General features: G+C 39.4%; 1 protein-coding gene across 2 annotated transcripts in view; it reads left to right on the forward strand.

Annotated features, from left to right (window-relative positions):
- The window catches only part of LOC123760270 (uncharacterized), a 743,064-nt gene extending 732,793 nt beyond the window's left edge, over nt 1-10,271 (forward strand). The window contains exons 5-6 of one of the 2 annotated variants that reach the window (XM_069338400.1): nt 9,014-9,170; nt 9,306-10,271. In XM_069338400.1, the coding sequence (XP_069194501.1) occupies nt 9,014-9,170; nt 9,306-9,765 (617 nt within the window). In that variant the 3' untranslated portion in view covers nt 9,766-10,271. Of the gene's footprint in view, nt 1-8,998; nt 9,171-9,305 lie in introns of both variants that reach the window. The other variant, XM_069338399.1, reaches the window with a different exon arrangement.
- Nucleotides 10,272-24,010: the final 13,739 nt, after the last annotated feature.

The raw sequence follows: 24,010 nt of genomic DNA on the forward strand, positions 1-24,010 counted from the left end.
CGGGCTGTGGTGGGTACGTGGCCCTGCGGGCCGCTCCAAGCAACAGCCTGGTGGACCAAACTCTCACAAGTCGAGCCTGGCCTCGGGCCGGGCTTGGGGAGTAGAAGAACTCCCAGAACCCCATCAACCAGGTATCAACCAGGGGGGAGGTATACATCAACAAGTTGATAGTGTGAGAGAGGGAGGGAGGAGGGGTGCTCCCACATGGTGTGGGGCGGGTTGCGGCATGTGGGACGTTGTGGGTCAAGTAGGGTAAAAGTGTAAGTATAGGAACAGGTGAGCAATAGTAGTAGATGAATATGTGCCGGACATGATGCAAAAATGGGCGAACGTGATCCCAAAACGTGTGATCCCAAAAATAACAATGTACTGGAGTGAACGATATGGAAGAAAATGTAGAACCAGTGAAGAGCAGAGGTGCCATAGGCACAATCACAGAACACTGTATAAACATCAGAGGTCCGCGGTTGTTCAGTCCTACCAGCAAGCATCAGAAATATTGCCGGAACAACCGTGGACATCTTCAAGAGAAAACTAGATTGTTTTCTTCAAGGAGTGCCGGACCAACCAGGCTGTGATAGGTATGTGGGCCGGTCCAAGCAACAGCCTGGTGGACCAAACTGTCACAAGTCAAGCCTGGCCTCAGACTGGGCTTGGGGAGTAAAACAACTCCCAGAACGCCATCAAGCAGGTGACGCGGCTGCTTGCAGCCTGACGTATGAATCACAGCCTGGTTGATCAGGTATCCTTTGGAGGTGTTTATCCAGTTCTCTCTTGAACACTGCGAGAGGTCGGCCACTTATGTGTAGTGGAAGCGTGTTGAAAAGTCTCGGGCCTCTGATCTTGATAGTTCTCTCTCAGAGTACCTGTTGCACCTCTGCTTTTCATTGGGGGTATTCTGCACATTCTGCCATGCCTTCTGGTCTCATTTCTGTGTGCAGGTTTGGGATCAGCCCCTCCAATAATTTCCACGTATACATTTGTATTATGTATCTTTCCCGCCTGCGCTCAAGAGAATACAGATTTAGGCTTTTTAGTTGGTCCCAATAGTTTAGATGTTTTACTGATTGGATTTTTAGCAGTAAAGGATCTCTGCACGCTCTCCCGCGATGGGTGAGAGAGTATGCCTCCCCAACCGTGCGATTTTCGCCGCTAGCGGCCAAAAATCGGGCGATTTTTGCCGCTAACGGCCGAAAACCGCGCTATTTTCGACGCTAGCTGGCAAAAATCGACTGATTTTCGCCGCTAGTGGCCAAAGATCGTGCGAATTTTGCCGCTAGCGGCCAAAAATCGCGCGATTTTCGCCGCTAGCGGCTAGAAACTATGCGATTTTTGCAGCTGGCGGGCAAAAATAGCGCGATTTTTGCCGCTACCGGCCAAAAACCGCGCGATTTTCGCCGCATGCGGCCAAAAACCATGAGATTTTCGCAGCTGGCGGGCAAAAATCGCGATTTTCGCCGCTACCAGCCAAAAATAGCGCGATTTTCACCGCTAGCGGCCAAAAACCGTGCGATTTTCGCCGCTAGCGGCCAAAAACCGTGCGATTTTCGCCGCTAGCGGCCAAAAATCGGGCGATTTTTGCCGCTAACGGCCGAAAACCGCGCTATTTTCGACGCTAGCTGGCAAAAATCGACTGATTTTCGCTGCTAGTGGCCAAAGATCGTGCGAATTTTGCCGCTAGCGGCCAAAAATCGCGCGATTTTCGCCGCTAGCGGCCAGAAACTATGCGATTTTTGCAGCTGGCGGGCAAAAATAGCGCGATTTTTGCCGCTACCGGCCAAAAACCGCGCGATTTTCGCCGCATGCGGCCAAAAACCATGAGATTTTCGCAGCTGGCGGGCAAAAATCGTGATTTTCGCCGCTACCAGCCAAAAATAGCGCGATTTTCGCCGCTAGCGGCCAAAAACCGTGCGATTTTCGCCGCTAGCGGCCGAAAACCGCTCTATTTTCGACGCTAGCGGCCAGAAACCATGCGATTTTTGCAGCTGGTGGGCAAAAGTCGCGCAAATTTCGACGCTACCTGCCAAAAATCGACCGATTTTCGCAGCTAGCGGCGAAAAAAAGGGCTATTTTCGCCGCTAGCGGCCAAAAATGGGGCGATTTAAGCCGCTAGCGGCCAAAAATCGTGCAAATTTCGCCGCTAGTGGCCAAAAATCGTGCGAATTTTGCCGAAAGCGGCCAAAAATCGCGCGATTTTCGCAGCTAGCGGCCAGAAACTATGCGATTTTTGCAGCTGGCGGGCAAAAATAGCGCGATTTTCGCCGCTACCGGCAAAAAACCGCGCGATTTTCGCCGCTACCGGCCAAAAACCATGCGATTTTCGCATCTGGCGGGCAAAAATCGCGGATTTCGCCGCTAGCGGCCAAAAATCGGGCGATTTAAGCCGCTAGCGGCCAAAAATCGTACAAATTTCGCCGCTAGCGGCCAAAAATCGTACGATTTTCGCAGCTGGCGGGCAAAAAACGCAATTTTTTGCCGCTATCGCCCAAAAATAGCGCGATTTTCACCGCTAGCGGCCAAAAACCGTGCGATTTTCTCCGCTAGCGGCCAAAAATCGGCGATTTTTGCCGCTAACGGCCAAAAACCGCGCTATTTTCGACGCTAGCGGCCAGAAACCATGCGATTTTTGCAGCTGGCGGGCAAAAATCGCGCGAATTTCGCCGCTACCTGCCAAAAATCGACCGATTTTCGCCGCTAGCGGCAAAAAAAGGGGCTATTTTCGCCGCTAGCAGCCAAAAATGGGGCGATTTTTGGTCGCTAGTGGCGAAAATCGCGCTGGCCTAAAAAGTAGCGAAAGTAGCCCAATTTTGGCATAAAAAGTAGCGAAAGTAGCCCAATTTTTGCGTAAAAAGTAGCGAAAGTAGCCCAATTTTGGCCTAAAAAGTAGCGAAAGTAGCCCATTTTTGGGCTACAAAGTAGCCCAATTTTGGCCTAAAAAGTAGCGAAAGTAGCCCAATTTTGGCCTAAAAAGTAGCGAAAGTAGCCCAATTTTGGCCTGAAAAGTAGCCCTATTTTGGGCTAAAAAGTAGCGAAATTTTTTGCTGAAAAGTAGCGAAATTTGGGGCTGAAAAGTAGCGAAATTTTGGGCTAAAAAGTAGCAAAATTTTGGGCTAAACGTAGTGAAAGTAGCAAAATTTTGAGCTAAAAAGTAGCGAAATTTTGGGCTAAAAAGTATCAAAAGTAGCAAAATTTTGGGTTAAAAAGTAGCGATATTTTAAGCTAAAAAGTATCGAAATTTTGGGCTAAAAAGTAGCGAAATTTGGGGCTAAAAAGTAGTAAAAGTAGCGAAATTTTGGGTTAGAAAGTAGCAAAAGTAGCCCAATTTTGGGCTAAAAAGTAGCAAAAGTAGCCCAATTTTGGGCTAAAAAGTAGCTAAAGTAGCCCAATTTTGGGCTACAAAGTAGCGAAAGTAGCCCAATTTTGGCCTGAAAAGAAGCGAAAGTAGCCCAATTTTGGGCTAAAAAGTAGCGAAAGTAGTGAATTTTTGGGCTAAAAAGTAGAAAAAGTAGCGAAATTTTGGGCTAAAAGTAGCCCATATGTGAGCTAAAAAGTAGCCCAATTTTGGCCTAAAAAGTAGCGAAAGCAGCCCAATTTTGGGCTACAAAGTAGCGAAAGTAGCTCAATTTTGGGCTACAAAGTAGCAAAATTTTGGGCTAAAAGTAGCCCATTTTTTCCTAAAAAGTAGCGAAGGTAGCAAAATTTTGGGCTAAAAAGTAGCAAAAGTAGCCCATTTTTTCCTAAAAAGTAGCAAAAGTAGCCCAATTTTGGGCTAAAAAGTAGCGAAAGTAGCCCAATTTTGGGCTAAAAAGTAGCGAAAGTAGCCCAATTTTGGCCTAAAAAGTAGCGAAATTAGCCCAATTTTGGCCTGAAAAGTAGCCCATTTTTGGCCTAAAATGTAGTGAAAGTAGCCCAATTTTGGGCGAGAAAGTAGCGAAATTTTGGGCTAAAAAGTAGCAAAAGTAGCGAAATTTTGGGCTAAAAAGTAGCAAAAGTAGCGAAATTTTGGGCTAAAAGTAGCGAACGTAGCCCAATTTTGGGCTAAAAAGTAGCGAAATTTTGGGCTAAAAGTAGCGAAATTTTGGGCTAAAAAGTAGCGAAAGTAGCCCATTTTCTTCCTAAAAAGTAGCTTAATTTTTAATTACAAAGTAGCGAAAGTAGCCCAATGTTGGGCTACAAAGTAGCCCAATTTTGGCCTAAAAAGTAGCCCAATTTTGGCCTAAAAAGTAGCGAAAGTAGCCCAATTTTGGGCGAGAAAGTAGCGAAATTTTGGGCTACAAAGTAGCAAAATTTTTAGCTAAAAGTAGCGAAATTTTGGACTAAAAAGTAGCGAAATTTTGGCTAAAAAGTAGCGAAATTTTGAGCTAAAAAGTAGCAAAAGTAGCAAAATTTTGGGCTAAAAGTAGCGAAATTTTGGGCTAAAAAGTAGCGATATTTTAAGCTAAAAAGTAGCGAAATTTTGGGCTAAAAAGTAGCAAAAGTAGCGAAATTTTGGGCTAAAAGTAGCGAAATTTGGGGCTGAAAGTAGCCCAATTTTGGGCTACAAAGTAGGGAAAGTAGCCCATTTTTGGCCTAAAAAGTAGCGAAAATAGCCCAATTTTGGCCTAAAAAGTAGCGAAAATAGCCCAATTTTGGCCTAAAAAGTAGCGAAAGTAGCCCAATTTTGGGCTAAAAAGTAGCCCAATTTTGGCCTAAAAAGTAGCAAAAGTAGCCCAATTTTGGCCTAAAAAGTAGCGAAAGTAACCCATTTTTGGCCTAAAAAGTAGCGAAAGTAGCCCAATTTTAGGCTAAAAAGTAGCGAAATTTTGGGCTACAAAGTAGTGAAAGTAGCAATTTTTAGCTAAAAGTAGCGAAAGTAGCCCAATTTTGGGCTAAAAAGTAGCGAAAGTAACCCAATTTTGGGCTAAAAAGTAGCGAAAGTAGCCCAATTTTGAACTAAAAAGCGAAATTTTGGGCTAAAAAGTAGCGAAAGTAGCCCAATTTTGGGCAACAAAGTAGCAAAAGTAGCCCAATTTTGGCCTAAAAAGTAGCGAAAGTAGCCCAATTTTAAGCTACAAAGTAGCGAAATTTTGGGCTACAAAGTAGCGAAATTTTGGGCTAAAAGTAGCGAAAGTAGCCCAATTTTGGGCTAAAAAGTAGCAAAATTTTGGGCTTAAAAGTAGCGAAAGTAGCCCAATTTTGGGCTAAAAGTAGCGAAAGTAGCCCAATTTTGGGCTAAAAAGTAGCGCAATTTTGGGCTAAAAGTAGCCCAATTTTGGGCTATAAAGCAAAAGTAGCCCAATTTTGGCCTAAAAAGTAGCGAAAGTAGCCTAATTTTGGCCTAAAAAGTAGCGAAAGTAGCCCAATTTTGGGCTACAAAGTAGCGAAAGTAGCCCAATTTTGGCCTAAAAAGTAGTGAAATTTTGGGCTAAAAAGTAGCGAAAGTAGAAAAATTTTGGGCTAAAAGTAGCCCAATTTTGGGCTAAAAAGTAGCGAAAGTAGCCCATATGTGAGCTAAAAAGTAGCCCAATTTTGGGCTACAAAGTAGCCCAATTTTGGGCTAAAAAGTAGCAAAATTTAGGGCTACAAAGTAGCAAAATTAGAGAAATTTTGGGCTAAAAAGTAGCGAAAGTAGCCCATTTTTTTTCCTAAGTAGCAAAAGTAGCCCAATTTTGGCCTAAAAAGTAGCGAAAGTAGCCCATTTTTGGGCTACAAAGTAGCGAAAGTAGCCCATTTTTGGCCTAAAATGTAGCGAAAGTAGCCCAATTTTGGGCGAGAAAGTAGCGAAATTTTGGGCTAAAAAGTAGCGAAATTATGGGCTACAAAGTAGCAAAAGTAGCGAAATTTTGGGCTAAAAAGTAGCGAAATTTTGGGCTAAAAGTAGCGAACGTAGCCCAATTTTGGGCTAAAAAGTAGCGAAATTTTGGGCTAAAAGTAGCTTAATTTTGGGCTAAAAAGTAGCGAAAGTAGCCCAATTTTGGGCTAAAAAGTAGCAAAAGTAGCCCAATTTTGGCCTAAAAAGTAGCGAAAGTAGCCCAATTTTGGCCTGAAAAGTAGCCCATTTTTGGCCTAAAATGTAGTGAAAGTAGCCCAATTTTGGGCGAGAAAGTAGCGAAATTTTGGGCTAAAAAGTAGCAAAAGTAGCGAAATTTTGGGCTAAAAAGTAGCAAAAGTAGCGAAATTTTGGGCTAAAAGAAGCGAACGTAGCCCAATTTTGGGCTAAAAAGTAGCGAAATTTTGGGCTAAAAGTAGCGAAATTTTGGGCTAAAAAGTAGCGAAAGTAGCCCATTTTCTTCCTAAAAAGTAGCTTAATTTTTAATTACAAAGTAGCGAAAGTAGCCCAATGTTGGGCTACAAAGTAGCCCAATTTTGGCCTAAAAAGTAGCCCAATTTTGGCCTAAAAAGTAGCGAAAGTAGCCCAATTTTGGGCGAGAAAGTAGCGAAATTTTGGGCTACAAAGTAGCAAAATTTTTAGCTAAAAGTAGCGAAATTTTGGACTAAAAAGTAGCGAAATTTTGGCTAAAAAGTAGCGAAATTTTGAGCTAAAAAGTAGCAAAAGTAGCAAAATTTTGGGCTAAAAGTAGCAAAATTTTGGGCTAAAAAGTAGCGATATTTTAAGCTAAAAAGTAGCGAAATTTTGGGCTAAAAAGTTGCGAAATTTTGGGCTAAAAAGTAGCAAAAGTAGCGAAATTTTGGGCTAAAAGTAGCGAAATTTGGGGCTGAAAGTAGCCCAATTTTGGGCTACAAAGTAGGGAAAGTAGCCCATTTTTGGCCTAAAAAGTAGCGAAAATAGCCCAATTTTGGCCTAAAAAGTAGCGAAAATAGCCCAATTTTGGCCTAAAAAGTAGCGAAAGTAGCCCAATTTTGGGCTAAAAAGTAGCGAAAGTAGCCCAATTTTGGCCTAAAAAGTAGCGAAAGTAGCCCAATTTTGGCCTAAAAAGTAGCGAAAGTAACCCATTTTTGGCCTAAAAAGTAGCGAAAGTAGCCCAATTTTAGGCTAAAAAGTAGCGAAATTTTGGGCTACAAAGTAGTGAAAGTAGCAATTTTTAGCTAAAAGTAGCGAAAGTAGCCCAATTTTGGGCTAAAAAGTAGCGAAAGTAACCCAATTTTGGGCTAAAAAGTAGCGAAAGTAGCCCAATTTTGAACTAAAAAGCGAAATTTTGGGCTAAAAAGTAGCGAAAGTAGCCCAATTTTGGGCAACAAAGTAGCGAAAGTAGCCCAATTTTGGCCTAAAAAGTAGCGAAAGTAGCCCAATTTTAAGCTACAAAGTAGCGAAATTTTGGGCTACAAAGTAGCGAAATTTTGGGCTAAAAGTAGCGAAAGTAGCCCAATTTTGGGCTAAAAAGTAGCAAAATTTTGGGCTTAAAAGTAGCGAAAGTAGCCCAATTTTGGGCTAAAAGTAGCGAAAGTAGCCCAATTTTGGGCTAAAAAGTAGCGCAATTTTGGGCTAAAAGTAGCCCAATTTTGGGCTATAAAGCAAAAGTAGCCCAATTTTGGCCTAAAAAGTAGCGAAAGTAGCCTAATTTTGGCCTAAAAAGTAGCGAAAGTAGCCCAATTTTGGGCTACAAAGTAGCGAAAGTAGCCCAATTTTGGCCTAAAAAGTAGCGAAAGTAGCCCAATTTTGGCCTAAAAAGTAGTGAAATTTTGGGCTAAAAAGTAGCGAAAGTAGAAAAATTTTGGGCTAAAAGTAGCCCAATTTTGGGCTAAAAAGTAGCGAAAGTAGCCCATATGTGAGCTAAAAAGTAGCCCAATTTTGGGCTACAAAGTAGCCCAATTTTGGGCTAAAAAGTAGCAAAATTTTGGGCTAAAAAGTAGCGAAAGTAGCCCATTTTTTTTCCTAAGTAGCAAAAGTAGCCCAATTTTGGCCTAAAAAGTAGCGAAAGTAGCCCATTTTTGGGCTACAAAGTAGCGAAAGTAGCCCATTTTTGGCCTAAAATGTAGCGAAAGTAGCCCAATTTTGGGCGAGAAAGTAGCGAAATTTTGGGCTAAAAAGTAGCAAAAGTAGCGAAATTTTGGGCTAAAAAGTAGCGAAATTTTGGGCTAAAAAGTAGCGAAATTTTGGGCTAAAAGTAGCGAACGTAGCCCAATTTTGGGCTAAAAAGTAGCGAAATTTTGGGCTAAAAGTAGCTTAATTTTGGGCTACAAAGTAGCGAAAGTAGCCCAATTTTGGGCTACAAAGTAGCGAAAGTAGCCATTTACCAGTATGAAAGTATACCATTTACCCACAAAAACATGGGCAGCAGAACAATGGAATATCAGAACGAATTAAGAGAGCAGTAGAGTTATGGGCCCCAGCAAGAGCTGGGGGGGGGGGGGGGGGGGGGGAAGAAAGAAAGGAATAACCACGAAAGTGACCAGGACCAGCACCAAGCTACGGTTCCTGGAGACAAACACAAAGTGGTGTAAACTGTAATTAGAAGTTGCCATAAAACCCACGAATATTCCACTGAAGACTAGACATTATCAAAGAGAAAGGACAGTAACAGAGAACAAGAAAGACATATTATATATGTGATTTCTGTCTAAATGTTATATTTCCTGCATTACATGTAGCTAATGTAGTGTTACATTACATGTAACAACGTCTATGAGACGTGTGCAACTCATTATTAAAGCAATGCCCATGAACCATATGATATCAGGGTGCTTAATTCAAGTATTTTTATATATTTTGTAGACTAACCCATAAGTACTTTTTTTCAGCCTTGTTCACATTTTCATTTAAATATCATTTCTTTATATGCTAACATAACATATAATGAAACACTATGCATTTTATACACATGGTTAACAAAAACAATACAGGAACCATGTCCCCCGCCCCCCCTTTACAGACTACATCTGTGTGCACTTTATTATAACATTATCCTGTTATCCATTAATAACATTATCCTGTTATTTAATATGTGAAACTATATTCAGTCTAACCATACATCAAAGTGTCATATCAAATACATAACTATCACAAGCAATATTACTTCCTGCCATTGGTTATACAATTTATACTATCAACTAATTTCAGCAATGATGTACCCAGAATTCCAGTACCGTCCTCCACCTCCGAGTTACCAAGCTTCAATGCAAGAATACAGGCTGCGGTTGCTACTATTAGATCGGCACCAGGGACACACTGCAAATCCTCAAGCACCGTCACCACCCCCAACCTATCGATCTGGCCCTCATAATCTTAGAGGGTTAGTAAATTTGTTTATTTACTACTGTGTTTGCCATGTTATACTATTTACCCATTGTACTAAAACATACATATGTATATCTGTCCTATTTCACACACCAATTACCTTTTACTCATATTATTCTCTTTATATCAGATTAACAGTCAACACACTGGGTCGAGAGAGCAACTATAGTCATCCCCCGAGTTATCGGTCTAGAGAAGGCTCTGTGTCACAAAACCCTGACGCCATGCCCTCATCTCATCCAGCAGGCGCCTCCATTGCACACTCAAGGGATCCCTCGTGCTTATCATTCCTCTCCCACGACTCTATATATTCTACTGCGGCACCACCTTCACAACAAGGTTCACTACGTGCTGCGCAGCTACTACAGAGAGAAAAGCTAGCCGTCATGGAGGAGCATTCCTCAATACCACCGGCCAAGAAAGAGTGTCGTAAAGACGACAATACCGTTACCATTGTACAGACTACAGATTCATCACAAGTCATTGGTTCCGATGCTGTTGTTGTCACAGTATCAGGTTCAAATTACATTACAACACCATCTCAACCCACCTCCAGTGATGCTGAAATATCCGTCCTAGCTCACCTTTGACCTCAGTTATTGCCTCTTCAATCCAAACTCTAAGACAAATATTTACAAAACTAACTAATGTTTTCACCAATACCAAATATATATGTATTTTCATATGTCATTAAACATACAGGCTTCTTACTAGCAGCCATATTTTTTTAAACTTTACCCTATCAACCTGATTATGACAATGTATATTATATGTACAAGCTCATTTACTATTTAACAACACATTTCTACTGTAAGTCATATGTATCACATTCTACTACAGTACATTTATACATCAAATATGTGTGTTACCTACTTGTAAATAGACCAGCTTTGACATATATTTATCATATGATACAACACATGTCAATTAGTTTTGTGATATAATCTGTAGTCCTTCATGCTAAACTCGTGTCACCTTAAGACATCTTCATCATCGAGGTTATGTCTAAAAACAATTCCTCAGTGCTACTGTTCACATTGTACGCTCATACAATCTGTTGAAACAAATTACATTTATTAAAAAAAGAACAAACCTACTAATGTTGCTTCCCTAGCCTTAACTATATGATATTTCTTAGAAGGCTGACGACTATATATAACAGATTCGCCCGTTTGAAACAAGTGTCTTATTGTGCAAGATATTCATCAGCTACACAACTCAAAACAATCTTTTACTTACACACTTCAGCCATTTAAACAGCCTATTACTAAGAGGCCTGAGATTCACAATTTCTTGCCACTTACAGTTGCATAACAAAAAAAAAAAAGAGGGGCCCACACGAGTAACTACCGTTATCTTTTTTATTCACTATTCTTTCTGGCTCTCTTCGGCAACATATCAATCATTAGTATTCAATACAAACAACATTCTGACCTTATTTTAAACTCCCTTGCATACAACTTTTCTTAAAACCAATCATGTCTAATTCATTCTATTACTCATCACAATTTATACTACAATGCTTTGCCATTCTAAACACCCATTTTCTGCCACTACATTACACATAATCGTCTATAACTGACTGCATTCTTTTCTCCCAACATCTAACTGTTTACATTTCTTTTTAACAAAAGATATATATGAAATTTTTCTGTACATCAAGCTTCTAAGCCTTTCATAAACATCAATTCTAAAGGCGTTGCCATAGTCAAACGAGGACCATGTATGTATATAAATACTACATTTCTTTACACAACCTCACTTGTATCTTTAGTCATTACATGTATATAAATGACAAAAGTACATCAAAAATGTCCATTCTAATCCACAAGTCGCAATCAATCTTTACACACTACATTTCCTGTGCTATACTAGTGGGGACAAATTTCATAATCTATACCTCATTCATCATACTATATCAACAACTTTCTACATTGAGAAAACATGTATTGGCCCTCACTCATGTGTCTTGTTGGGTGCTGTTCAACATACACACACAATCCCATGTGCTAGCCCCAGCTTTCATTATTAAAACATGATACTGTGATACTGTTCTACACATTTCACAAATTAGCTTTTCATCAATCTAAAACATTACACACCTCCCATGTCAATTACTTCTGGGTTGCCCTTCAGTGTCTGAAAATAATTTATACACTATATATAAACATATAGCAAGTAACAATATGCATGTACTTTCAAGCCCTGCACTATTTCTTTCATATTGCTGGGGAAGGGACAAGCTCAATTTATTAACCACAGCTGTAATACTTCGTATCAAGTCATTTCCCTACTGATACGCAATACCATTCACTTAAGATCTAAAAAAACAACTTGTCAACATTATGTGTCATTTACACACATGCCTAAGCAACATTCTCCTGCTTGTGTGTAAAATTTGCCCTACTGATTTACTTTATCTTTCACATAATAACACACTTCTCTCTCCCTCAAAATCAACTTATAGCCAATACACATAACGTTACTTTCTCCCATACACAGTATCAATCAAATACCCGCGGAACCACAGCTAAAACACACAATTCCATTCACTCATATCCTACTTGACATTAATGCCACCAATTTATATATTCACAACTCCTTCTATTTATAACAATTAGATAAGCTTTAATGTATTAAAGCACCTAACAATATATTTACTACCCATGTATATCTACCTAAAAGGCCAACCTCAACTATGCTATTACACTTGTGCTCTCTATTAAAAGTAACTCATTATCAACATATGTTGAACAGTTTATACACATTCTACCTTATCTCAATTTATACACAATGATGTCTTCACTTAAACACTCATACCTGGCAACAAAATGTACATAGAGGTCTTGCCCTTCCCAGAATTTATTTCATTTCCTGAATATCCTATCAATTTCTGCCCATAGTTGTAATAAAAGTCCTGTATATATTTTGTACAATTAAATAACAAACAATCTTTATATCCATAGTTTTTTTTTTATTTATGCATCCTTTCAGGTTTCTCCAAAGCAATGTGAACATGACATTTACAATTATAGTACAAACAGCTACTCTTCACAGAAGCATCTGCCACATACTCTTTTTCCATTTAATCCTGCTTGGATACAGCACTTCATCACAATACCCTTTTTATATAAATACTTATTCTACCCAACATAACCTCTACTTTCCTTACGTCATAATTATCTCCTTTGATATCCCTCTACAATCAGATATTACACATTCCTTCTCAACGGGGTGAGAATAGCTTGAGCTACCTCATCCCTTTGTGTGTATTTTACCTCAATAAACTTATTTCAATTCAATTTCATTCCTTCTCTAGAAGCAACAGCACCCATAAGTATTTATTAAGTTAAAATATCATCACAATGCCAATATAATTTTGCATTACCTCACCTATATCAATGCATTCACATTCTATTGACGGACAAATCACTATCATCTTGATGATTTCAGGCCTTAGTGTCCCAATGACAAACTCCCAGGTAACAGGGGCATCAGGGTGAAAGAAACTATGCCCATTGTTTCTCGCCGGTACCCAGGATCACATGTTCTGTCTGCTCAGCCACCAGCTCCCTGATAATCATATATTAAATTTAATAAGCTCACCATTCAATCAAATACTTAAACATCTATGGCAAATACATAACCAGTTATAATGGTACGCACGTCTAATGACATAACCCTGCCAACAGCCATGATTGATTTCACACTTACAAGGCTATCTTCCTGCGTCAACACACACTTTTATACAAACATGATGGCCACCCAACTTGCTCCAATAAATTGGTTGGTTTTCAACTACTACATGATAATTAACATTAAATGATTCTAAACTAATTAGGGTACTATCACAATTGCCATATAACATCATATAGTACACTTCAGCCTTGTACATGCTGCTGCTACCCTACACAGGTCAACAACACACTTAGACCCCCCCCCCATCTGTCCAACTGATAAAACAACTACAAGCCTCCTTTACCACGTTCAGGTCACTTACATAACTAAACAGGTGCCACAAGTATGCTAAGACACACACAAACCAAAAGGGAGCCTTCTAATTCTAATACAAATATGTACGTTATCAAACGTAAGTGACAATCTTACACTATACCAAGTCAGCTATTTAACCCAACAATACAGTCACACCTCAACTTACAAATGCCCTTCTTTACAAACTTTTTCCATTACAGCCCCTATTTCTTCATATCATTCAATTCACAGTACAAAATTTCTTCGTATGCATTTGGCTGTCATGTTACGGACACCACCACCGACAATCGTCCCTCATTTTTTGTAAAGATATTCACTATTTTAATTCATGTAACAGTTATTATATATCTTGCCAACGGTAAGATTCTAAACAAATATGGTAAAGCCATTAAACTACCTAGGCAGTACAACAATTCTGTCTCCAATATGCACTGTAATCACTAATAACAAAGACATTATGAGTGAGAAAAAGATCAACAACACTATGTTCCTATTTTGTTATTAATTCACCCACACCAACTTTGAGTATGCCGTTGTGTTAACCTTTTAATGACAACGTAATGTATCACAACGTATGAAAAAACAAGTGTCACAAGACACGTTTTTAAATGAGAAAAACAACAAGCCAGGTACTAGTGGTATGCAGGCAAACCATGCCCCTAACCCCCCCCCCCCAAGAGGTCATCACTGCCTCATGTTATAATGGAAGTGGACTCCCCTTACGAACACTAACACCTCACCAACAAAAGTCATCAAGAAAGATAAGCAATAACTAATAAATACTTGCATGAATTAGGTATAACATTTACTTTCATGTTATTTTGCCCAAGTGTCAAACCCATTATTTATTATGGTTTTTTTCACTTCAGTTTACAAATTCTTGCCTTACGAACCATCTCTGGGAACCAATTAAATTCAGAAGCTCTGATACCACTGCAAATCTCAAACAAATATTCTACTTTAGACATTACAAATACACAAGGTGTGTATCAAACCCGTCCTCTTACAAATTACATCTCAATTTAGCCATGTGCCCCAAAACTTACGTCATTTGCAAATTAAACAATACTTTAAATATATTGAAGAGTTTTTCTTCTAAACAGTTCATTAAGGATCCCCCTGCTACATTATAAGGGCAAGATATTCTTGTTTAAAATCATTATTTTAAAGTGTCTACTAAGCTCGACAACCAAAACAGAAAGGACACCATTTTCATTTCAAATCAAGTCTTTTTGCCCATAGTGTGCATACAAGGGAAAAGCAACGTTATTTTCAGAGGATGGCTTTGTGTATCGCCAGCACACAACTCTGAGCAATTTAAGGCCCTTTCAGTATTTAACTCAAACATTTTACAACTTTCTTCATACAAAAGGGAAAATAAATACCAGCCTACCGAAAAATCATTGCCAACTCTTCAGTGTATACAACATCAAGCCATAATTGGTGCCACAACAACACCATTTTCCAGTTGCCCCCGTCATTACAGGATACAAAAAACTATCCCTCAAACATTTCCCTTCCAATTGGGCGGAATTAGTAAGAGAAACAGCCACATACTCTTCATAACATCAACATCTTTTTTTTTCTTCCATGGACTCGCACCATGTCCTATTGTTCCATCCTGTTCTGAACCAGTGTTGCCTATGTTATGCACACACTTTCAATTAATGTTTTTCCTCATCTTACTTCTTTCCACTATAATACTCTTTCAAAGAGTCCTATGTTACAGCTATTTGTCTACAACTTTCTGCATCATCTTTACTACCTCCTTTCTCAAGTGATGCCATTTAAACTATGTCAGGGATATCACAACTTTCTAGCCTCCATCTCCATAACTGTTTAGAAACCGATATTCTTTATTGGCAATACTTCATATTTCCATGCTGTCTATGCCCACTTCAATGTCAAGTCGCGTTACGGTAACATTCAATCATTGATCTCCAATTCATTAAGTCATTCACTGAATATAGCATGATGATGATCCATCATCCTGGCACAGTGTACTACTTGACCCAATTTTGACATACAATATTTTATATTCCACTGACAAATTCTATACGAGTCATAATGACGTGATCCAACCTAATCCACTAGCCACAGGCTCTAAACAAGTGTCAAAATGATTCCAACATGGGGGTAGTACTCGACTCACAGTGCAATAGATTGTGTGTAAAACTTGTTCAGGTTCCATGGAAGCTTTGCTAATTCTACAGGGGGCAGTAGTATTCAAGATTAAATTCATTTTCACTGTCGTTATCTATTTCCCTACAAGTGCCCAGCAAATTTGGGTTCCAACCTAACGAACACCTTCTATCCAATCAACTCATTCTCTCAAGCACTCTTACTAAACTTCCAAAAATATCATGACCTGTTATTTAGCCTTTTACTACATTAAATTCATCAGTTGCTACCGTACTTTCATCACTGTGTATCAAATTTGCAAATTGTGCCAATTCACTTACATCTGTACTGTCATCAATTTCATTATATTTACCATCAGGGTGTGGAACACCATCGAAATGTTAGAGGACCCGATGTTAGAAAGATTACTCCAAGATTAGACGCCCCGCTCCCACAGCTGGTGGCCCAAGAGCCTCGATTCACTAGATGATAACCCAACCCCACAGTATATAATTCCCAGATGATATACTAACCAGATATCCTTCCCCCATAATTGAAAAATTGAGTATGTATGTGTGTATGTATGTGTATAGTTATGTATATGCATATGTATAGGGGTACATGTACGTGTGTGTGTATATATATGTATATGTGTGAGTATGTGTGTGTGTATGAGCAACTCGATAAATAATAATAAAATAAAGAGCCTTAAACAGAACAACATGTGTGGAAGCATCAGGGAGTGTGTATATATGAATGCTACACAGTATTCATCTATAGACATCCATATGTGGTGAAACACATGTGAAGAACCTCTCGCACACTCACAGCTCCCTGACAAGAGGGAGCCAGCTTAGCTTAGCTGCCAACACCCACACATCGTGTCAGCAAGGCGGACAGCCCGCCTGCTTTCATACCTCTCACTGTATTTCCCACTTCTATACTTCCCTTCACCTATGCCTCTCCTTCCTCTTTACTTAAAAAAAAAAATATATATATATTTACTCAACTAAACTTTCTCTGATTTGACACTTATTCACTCATCCCTTCACCCAACAATATTTGAGAGGCTTATGATGGCAAAATTTTGCCATTTCTCACAAAAATTTACTTCTGAACCCATCATTTCTTTTTAAACATGCTTTCCTACCAACAAAGGCTTTCAAGACAGCTATTTCTGAGCAATTCTGTATCTTTCCTTAATGCAGCCTCACTCGCTTTTTCAATGACCCCCACTAACTCCTTAACTTTTTCCTCATGTAATCAGCCCAACAGCTATCTGTTGCTTCAATCAAACATTTTCCTATTATGTCAACAAGCTCTTCCACTTTTCCTATACAATCTGACAATCTTCCTTTCTTTCCTAACATGATTATTGATGGGATCATAAAATGTCTCAACCAGTTCTTTCCTGCTCCACTTATTACTTCATTTCATCGTGATAATGAAGTTAGATGTATGCACACTGTCAACCTGATTCTCAAGGAGGCTAGCCTCCCAAAGTTAAACGACAACATTAAACCACATACTGAAACGCCAATGGCCAACACAAATATCTACAATAGCAACAGGGCAAGCAATGACCACATACAGGCTACCTAGTGTAGCAGCAAGAGCCAGTAGGTGCCCTGCACCCCAACGATCTTGTACCCACTTTGCTTCTACCCTTGGTGTGACTCAGGCCTAACATGATCCTCCTCTCCTTGGGTCTTGGTATTCCCTGTTCTTCACCCTTCTGTTCCCCCCTTCCTCTCTAGCTTCTGTGTTTCATTCATTATACCACTAGCCATACCCATATAATTTACATTCTCAAGGACACGAAAGCTATACTGTACTTTCACTCATCAACATCCCCCAAAATCAACTACTGACCTTACCCAGGATGCAAACTACAACACTTCTGGATGAACGTGAGGGGGGAAGCTATCAGGTGACATGAAATGTTTCTGTTCTGCCCAAGCTTCAATCCTATTCCCATCAATTAAAAGTAAATCATGTACAAGAAAATACAGGGTGGAAATATTGAGGACTAAATTTCATTCTTTTCTAAAACAACTGCAGGACCAACCAGGCTGTCATGGGTATGTGGCCCTGCAGCCCACTCCAAGCAACAGCTGCCTACTGTACCAACTTCTCAAATCAAGCCTAGCCTGGCCTTGGGCAGTAGAACAGCACGTACTGGTTACCACTGTAAAAGCTACTTTATATTCAATCACCTTCTGTGCTCAATAGCCTAATACTTAAATGTGCAACAATTATTTTCATTTGCAATTGGACAGCCACTTCTGTGATAAACAAATGAGCTACTCAGTATTATATAAAAGGGAACTTCTCTAATGCTACAGTACTCAAAGAAGCACTTACTTTTCCTACTGACTGCAGAGATCTGCGATGAACACCAAGGCACAGGCACGTTCATACAGCAGGTGAAGAATCCCCAGCCCGCAGGCGACTCATGTCTGGTTTCTCACTCTCTGGGTACAACATCGTTCTCCAATAACTGCACTTCAACTTGGGACATATTGCCATTTTCCTTTTCTGTTCTGCCATGGTTCAGTGGACACTGCAGAATATATAACTGAAATTACTTTTCAGTAGTGCCTATTTTTGTCTCACCACCAGAAAACATCCAAAACAATTGGCTAACAATAACTAACTATTATAACAAGTTGTTTCTATATTAACTTGTACTATTATAACTTCTTTAGATTTCACTAGATGCTTTTCAAATATGACTAGTAAGCTCTGCTCACAATTGATTATCTATCAGAAACAAAATAAAATCAAACAGTGCAATAACAAAAATTTACCATTGACGACATCAAGGAGATTGCAGACAACAGCTTTTTGAAGCCTACCAACTGGTCACCACATTCTGATGTACATGACAAATGCAAATTATATGGTAGTCACTATGCACTAGAGTGCAAAATGCTTCATCACTATAGAAATTAAGTTGTGTACCACATCAAACTCGACTGAATGTGTGATATAGGTTTTGTACAAGATCATTTTTATATACGAGCTTCAAACAATTTGCACTAAAAATCACTTTTTAATACTTCATTTATGAACTATGCAATAACTCATGGAAAACTAATTATGCCAAATCTTATAATTTGTGAACATATCCATTCCAGAACAGATCAAGTACCTTACCTTACCTTGAGGTTAAGTAAAATCATTATTCACCATATGATCCTGAAACTTCATGAACATATATATACGACTCATCAATTTTCTTACCAAGATCTGGGGGGGGGGTGAAGGGAGGGGATTCTCATTGACCCCCCCCCCCCCCGATATTTATTACAAAGTTCATAACCGACTTTTTAAATTCCTGAAAAATATACAGTACTAAATTAATAGTACTTCATACTTTCACTACCATTTTTACTAAATTTGAGGCTATTGGCTAAAATGTGTGGAGGGGGAGACAGCACAGCAACCACCTCAGTTAAAGATACATGAAATTATTTCATTATTATTTGAAGTATGCTGTACATTAAATTAAGCTTCGTTTATTTATTTTACAAGTACAGTACAGTATTTCATGATTTTAAATTTATATTTATTCTCTGCTTTTTTCAGCATGTATCTATAAACCTATTTCTTCTTCTTAATACTGTAAAGTTAGACAATTAAAGTCTGCCCGAAACGCTGCGCGTGCTAGTGGCTTTACAAGACTGTAATTACCATATTTGTATCCTCACATTCCTTATGTACATTCTTGTATATGCATAAATAAATAAATAAATAAATAAATAAATAAATTTCTACTAATTTATAGCTTGGAAATAAAGCAAATTGTAAACATTGTAATGTAATAAGTTCACAAACGGCAAATAACATTTGATATACTGTATAGCTACGGTACACTTAGAATGTCAATTGCTTACCCACAACACTGATGGGGTTGGTAAAACTTTCACTATACAGTATATTACTTATAATTCATTCCATTAATTGGTACCCAGGTAACATCATTGTTGTCTGCTGGGAAAACAGTATTCTTGTACTTTGCTCTATATTGAGGTACAGTACTAATTTATTTTTTAAATCGGTCTGTTTTCCGATATTTGCATCAAAGTACTGTACACTTCATATTCACGCAAGACATTGTACAATACTCAAAGTTTAATACAAAAAAAATTATTTTTCAACTTTTACATAAATATTATTTAGCCAGTCATATTTTAACAATTATTAAATAGCAATTAGACACTAATCAAAGATACTTTTGCATTACCTTCATGGTTTTATTAAACAAAACCTTTGTTGAATGTGTCCCTTTCTATATTAATTTCACTAATATATTCTATTGTCTTATTCAATTCACAATTGCAACAACAATCTTATAATTGCATTTAAAATTTTGCACTTTTTTCCCCCCCATGTTATTACAGCATGCATATTAATACTGTAGTTACATTAAAAATTATAACTTTATACAACATTAACGGACATAACATTTCATTCACCTTGGCCACTAGGTGCCTCTGCCTTGAATAATCGCAACCCACATGAACAACAGTTTATATGACTTACGCCACGGTATTCCTTGTACTCGAGTGGTAGCCACGGAGATTGCCAACAGTTGCCTGCCTTGTATTCTTCCGGTCTTTAAGGACAATCCATAATACACTTGGTAGAGCATGCACCTCAAGTCAGAGGACGGCTGATTGGGGCACCTGTTGCACAACCTGAATTAAATTATAAAAGTGATAACGTGTTCACAAATCACTAAAACCAATTAAAGATATTTTCTATAATTTAATACTAAAAGATGTACCGGGCTGTGGGCCGTAACAGCCTGGTGGACCAAACTCAAGTCAAGCCTGGCCTCAGGGAGTAGAACAACTCCCAGAACCCCATCAAGCAGGTATATGCAGACTGCAACAGCCTGGTCGACCAAGCTTTCCCAAGTCAAGGCTGGGCTTTGAGTGGAACAACTCCCAGAACCCCAGGTACCAGTATCTATTAAAGACAGATTTGATATAAATGAAACGTAAAACATGGAAATACAATTGTTGGAACCAAATATACATCAATATACAAGCTGTACGTGACACTTTAAATGATAATTCAATATTTATGTAGTGTGGGGTGGGTTCCTATACCCCAAAACATTTTTATTTGTCAACCTCCCCCTCACAATGACCAACAACTCCCAGTTTCTTTAAATTCAAACACGGTCTGCTGGAAGCCATTATGTGATCTGTCCTGTAATGCCCCGGCCCCTTCATTGAACATCCACCTCTAATAGAGGTCAGTACAAATAACAAACTTTATCATTTAATATTGAATGAACATTATCATCTCAATAAACTTAAAGTTCACCACAACACATTCTATCTATAAACGAAATGTTCTGGAACGCAATTCAGCTGGAACCGGATAAAACCATCCCGACACATTGTCATACCAGTCTCCGTGGTATAGTGGTCAAGACACTCGCCTGGCGTTTCACGAGCGCTTTGTCATGGGTTCAAATCCTGGCCGGGGAGGATTTACTGGGCATAAATCCTTTATTATAGCCTCTGTTAAACTTAACAGTAAAATGTGTATTTTGTTGTAAAAACTATCCTTCATGGGGGTCGTATTCCAAGGAACATAGGATTAAGAACTTGCCTGAAACGCTACACATACTAGTGCCTGTACAAGACTGTAACAACTCTTGTATCTAAAAAAAAATTAAAATAAATAAATACAAAAACAAAAATTAGTTGAAAGTCAAGAGGTGGGACTCAAGAGCCAAAGCTCAATCCGCCTAGTACAGTAACCCAACAAGATATTTAAGCCCAATGGGAGGAAAGAGGGGGGGGGGGACTTCAACAAGCCGCCGGCTCCCTGTCCTCGTCGAAGCCACTACTGTTGGTGCCTCTCGGTTCAACTCACCACATAGCCCTAGCCTATATATATATATATATATATATATATATATGGCTTTACCTCCCGACACGCCCCACTATATCAAAGCCTCACCTTGCCTATCGCCAATACACATAGCGACCGATAAAATCAGTCACTGTCGTGTTGCAAGTGAAGAATTTCAGGAGAGAGTGTCAGCACTCTCGCCACCACCACTCAAACACAAACACTAACCTGAGACAGGTTCGTGAAGACGAGCTAACAATCCGGATCTTGTGGCGGGTCGTTCTCGACAAACCATGACGTCACGATCCTTGATTTATTGATTTTTTTTTTTTTTTTTTTTTGAGATATATACAAGAGTTGTTACATTCTTGTAGAGCCACTAGTACGCGTAGCGTTTCGGGCAAGTCCTTAATCCTATGGTGCCTGGAATACGATCCCCTGCCGCGAAGAATCGTTTTTTCATCCAAGTACACATTTTACTGTTGCGTTAAACAGAGGCTACAGTTAAGGAATTGCGCCCAGTAAATCCTCCCCGGCCAGGATACGAACCCATGACATAGCGCTCGCGGAACGCCAGGCGAGTGTCTTACCACTACACCACGGAGACTGTGAACGGAGATTTATTTATTTATTTATATATATACAAGAAAATACATTGGGTTAGAGAGAATACATAGCATAGTATTTACAATCTTGTAAAGCCACTAGTACGCGCAGCGTTTCGGGCAGAGATTGACACCACTAATGCTGCTATTTTTTTCTTCTATCCTTTTTTGTAATTATATCTAAGCTGTAGAGATATATACCAAAACATTATTATAAAATAATTTCACTGCCGTCCGATTAAAGATCTATTATATAAACTATCACTTGACATTTCAATAATTAAGGCGCACATTTATTGCATATTATTTAAATACTAGCTGTACCCGGCCACGCGTTGCTGTGGCTCAGCACGGCCACAGCAACATTTCCCCCTGTCTCTTAGTCCTCCCCACCATTCCTTCTCGTCCTCCTAACCATTCCCTACTCCCTCGTCCTTTTGTTCTCCCAACCATTCCCCACTCTCCCGTCCCCTCGTCCTCCCCACCATTTCCTCAATCCCCCATCCCTGTGTCCTCCCCACCGTCCCCTCGTTCTCCTAACCATTCCCCACTCCACCGTCCCCTTGTCGTCTCCATTTCCCACTCCCCCATCCCCTCGTCCTCCCTATCATTCTCCCACTCTCCTGTCCCCTTGTCCTTTCCACCATTCTCCATTCCCCCGTCCCCTCGTTTTCCCCACCATTACCCCGTCCCCTGTCCCGTTGTCCTCAGTACTATCCCCCACACCCGCCCCCCTCGTCCTCCCCACTATTCCCAACTTCCTCGTCTGATGTATTCCCATATGATCTGATGTTCCCATCAGAAAATTTGGAACATCAAATGATCTGATGTTCCCATCACTAAAATATAAGAAAAACAATTAAAAAATGCAATGAAAAATTAAAAAATAAACTACACATGAAATGAAAGGTATGGTAAACAACATAGCACAGTTTCAATGCAATGTCACACAAAATAATTAAATCAAAATGAAAATAAATCGAAATGTATGAAAATTTAATTTGTCAATGCAATCAAAGACATTGAAAAGGAATCGTAACATATTTAGGATAGTGTGTGTGGCTCTTACGTGCAACAGATGGCGCTATTTCTTAAAGAACAAAAAAAAAAAAAAAAAAAAAATTACCTGTCACAGGTGTGGCATTTATACTTGTACTAATGAAATGAACGGTATGGAAATCCACACAGCTCAATTCCAACACAATGCCACATAAAATAATTCAATACAAATTAAAATCAATCGAAATCTATGAAAATTAAATTTATCAATGCAATCGGAAACATTGAAATGGAATTTGTAACATATTTAGTATTGTAAGTGTCTTGCTATTACATGCAACAGATGGCACTGTTTAAAAAAAAAAAAGTTTTATCTGTCACAGATGTGCGTGGCATCTATATAGTAGGTATATAAAAACATGTGCATAATTGAATGGAACGGTGTGTCAGAATTTCAAAACAATCGCTGAAGAACTTTTGGAGATTACAGCGTGTGTTGCTCTTACGTCCAACAGATGGCGTTGTTTTTCAAAAATAGCATGTTTTTTCCTGTCATAGGTGAGGCATGTATATAGTAGGTATATAAAAATATGCACCTATTCGAATGCAACGTTGTGTCAAAATTTCAAAGCAATTGGTAAAGGTAAGGTAATTATCAAAGAAGGCACCAAACTGGGAAGGCTATGTAGCACCATCAAAGTGCGAAATAATCAGAGGGCGCTAAATATCACCAAGAATGCCAATACGAGAACAAAAACGCATAAGGCGAACAATATCAAAAGTATCCGGTTCACCTAGAATTCTATCGAGGGACAGGTGACTGCGAGGGACGGCCGGAAAGCAAGACACACTCGTCCTGGAAGTCAGGATATTCAACAAGGATATGCACAACTGTAAGAGGGGCAACGCAATTCGGACAATAAGGAGCAGGGCGGCGCTCCATTAAGTGACCGTGGGTTAAGCGAGTATACGGCCAACCCGCAGCCGTGCCAAAGCAGTTTCCCACCGCCGGTTATGGTGGTAGGAGAAAGGCCACGGGGACACACTACGTTTGAGAGTACGCAGCTTGTTACTAACCACAGAGGACCAACAACCCTGCAAACGGGCAAGGATGGAGGAATGAATAACAGGATAAAAGTCGGAATAAGGAATACCTTTACGGGAGATGGGACCAGAACGGATAGCTTCCTTAGCGGCAGCATCTGCACGCTCATTGAAAAGAAACACCAACTTGGCTGGG

This window comes from Procambarus clarkii, chromosome 39 (assembly GCF_040958095.1).
Source record: "Procambarus clarkii isolate CNS0578487 chromosome 39, FALCON_Pclarkii_2.0, whole genome shotgun sequence".
Lineage (NCBI taxonomy): Eukaryota > Metazoa > Arthropoda > Malacostraca > Decapoda > Cambaridae > Procambarus > Procambarus clarkii.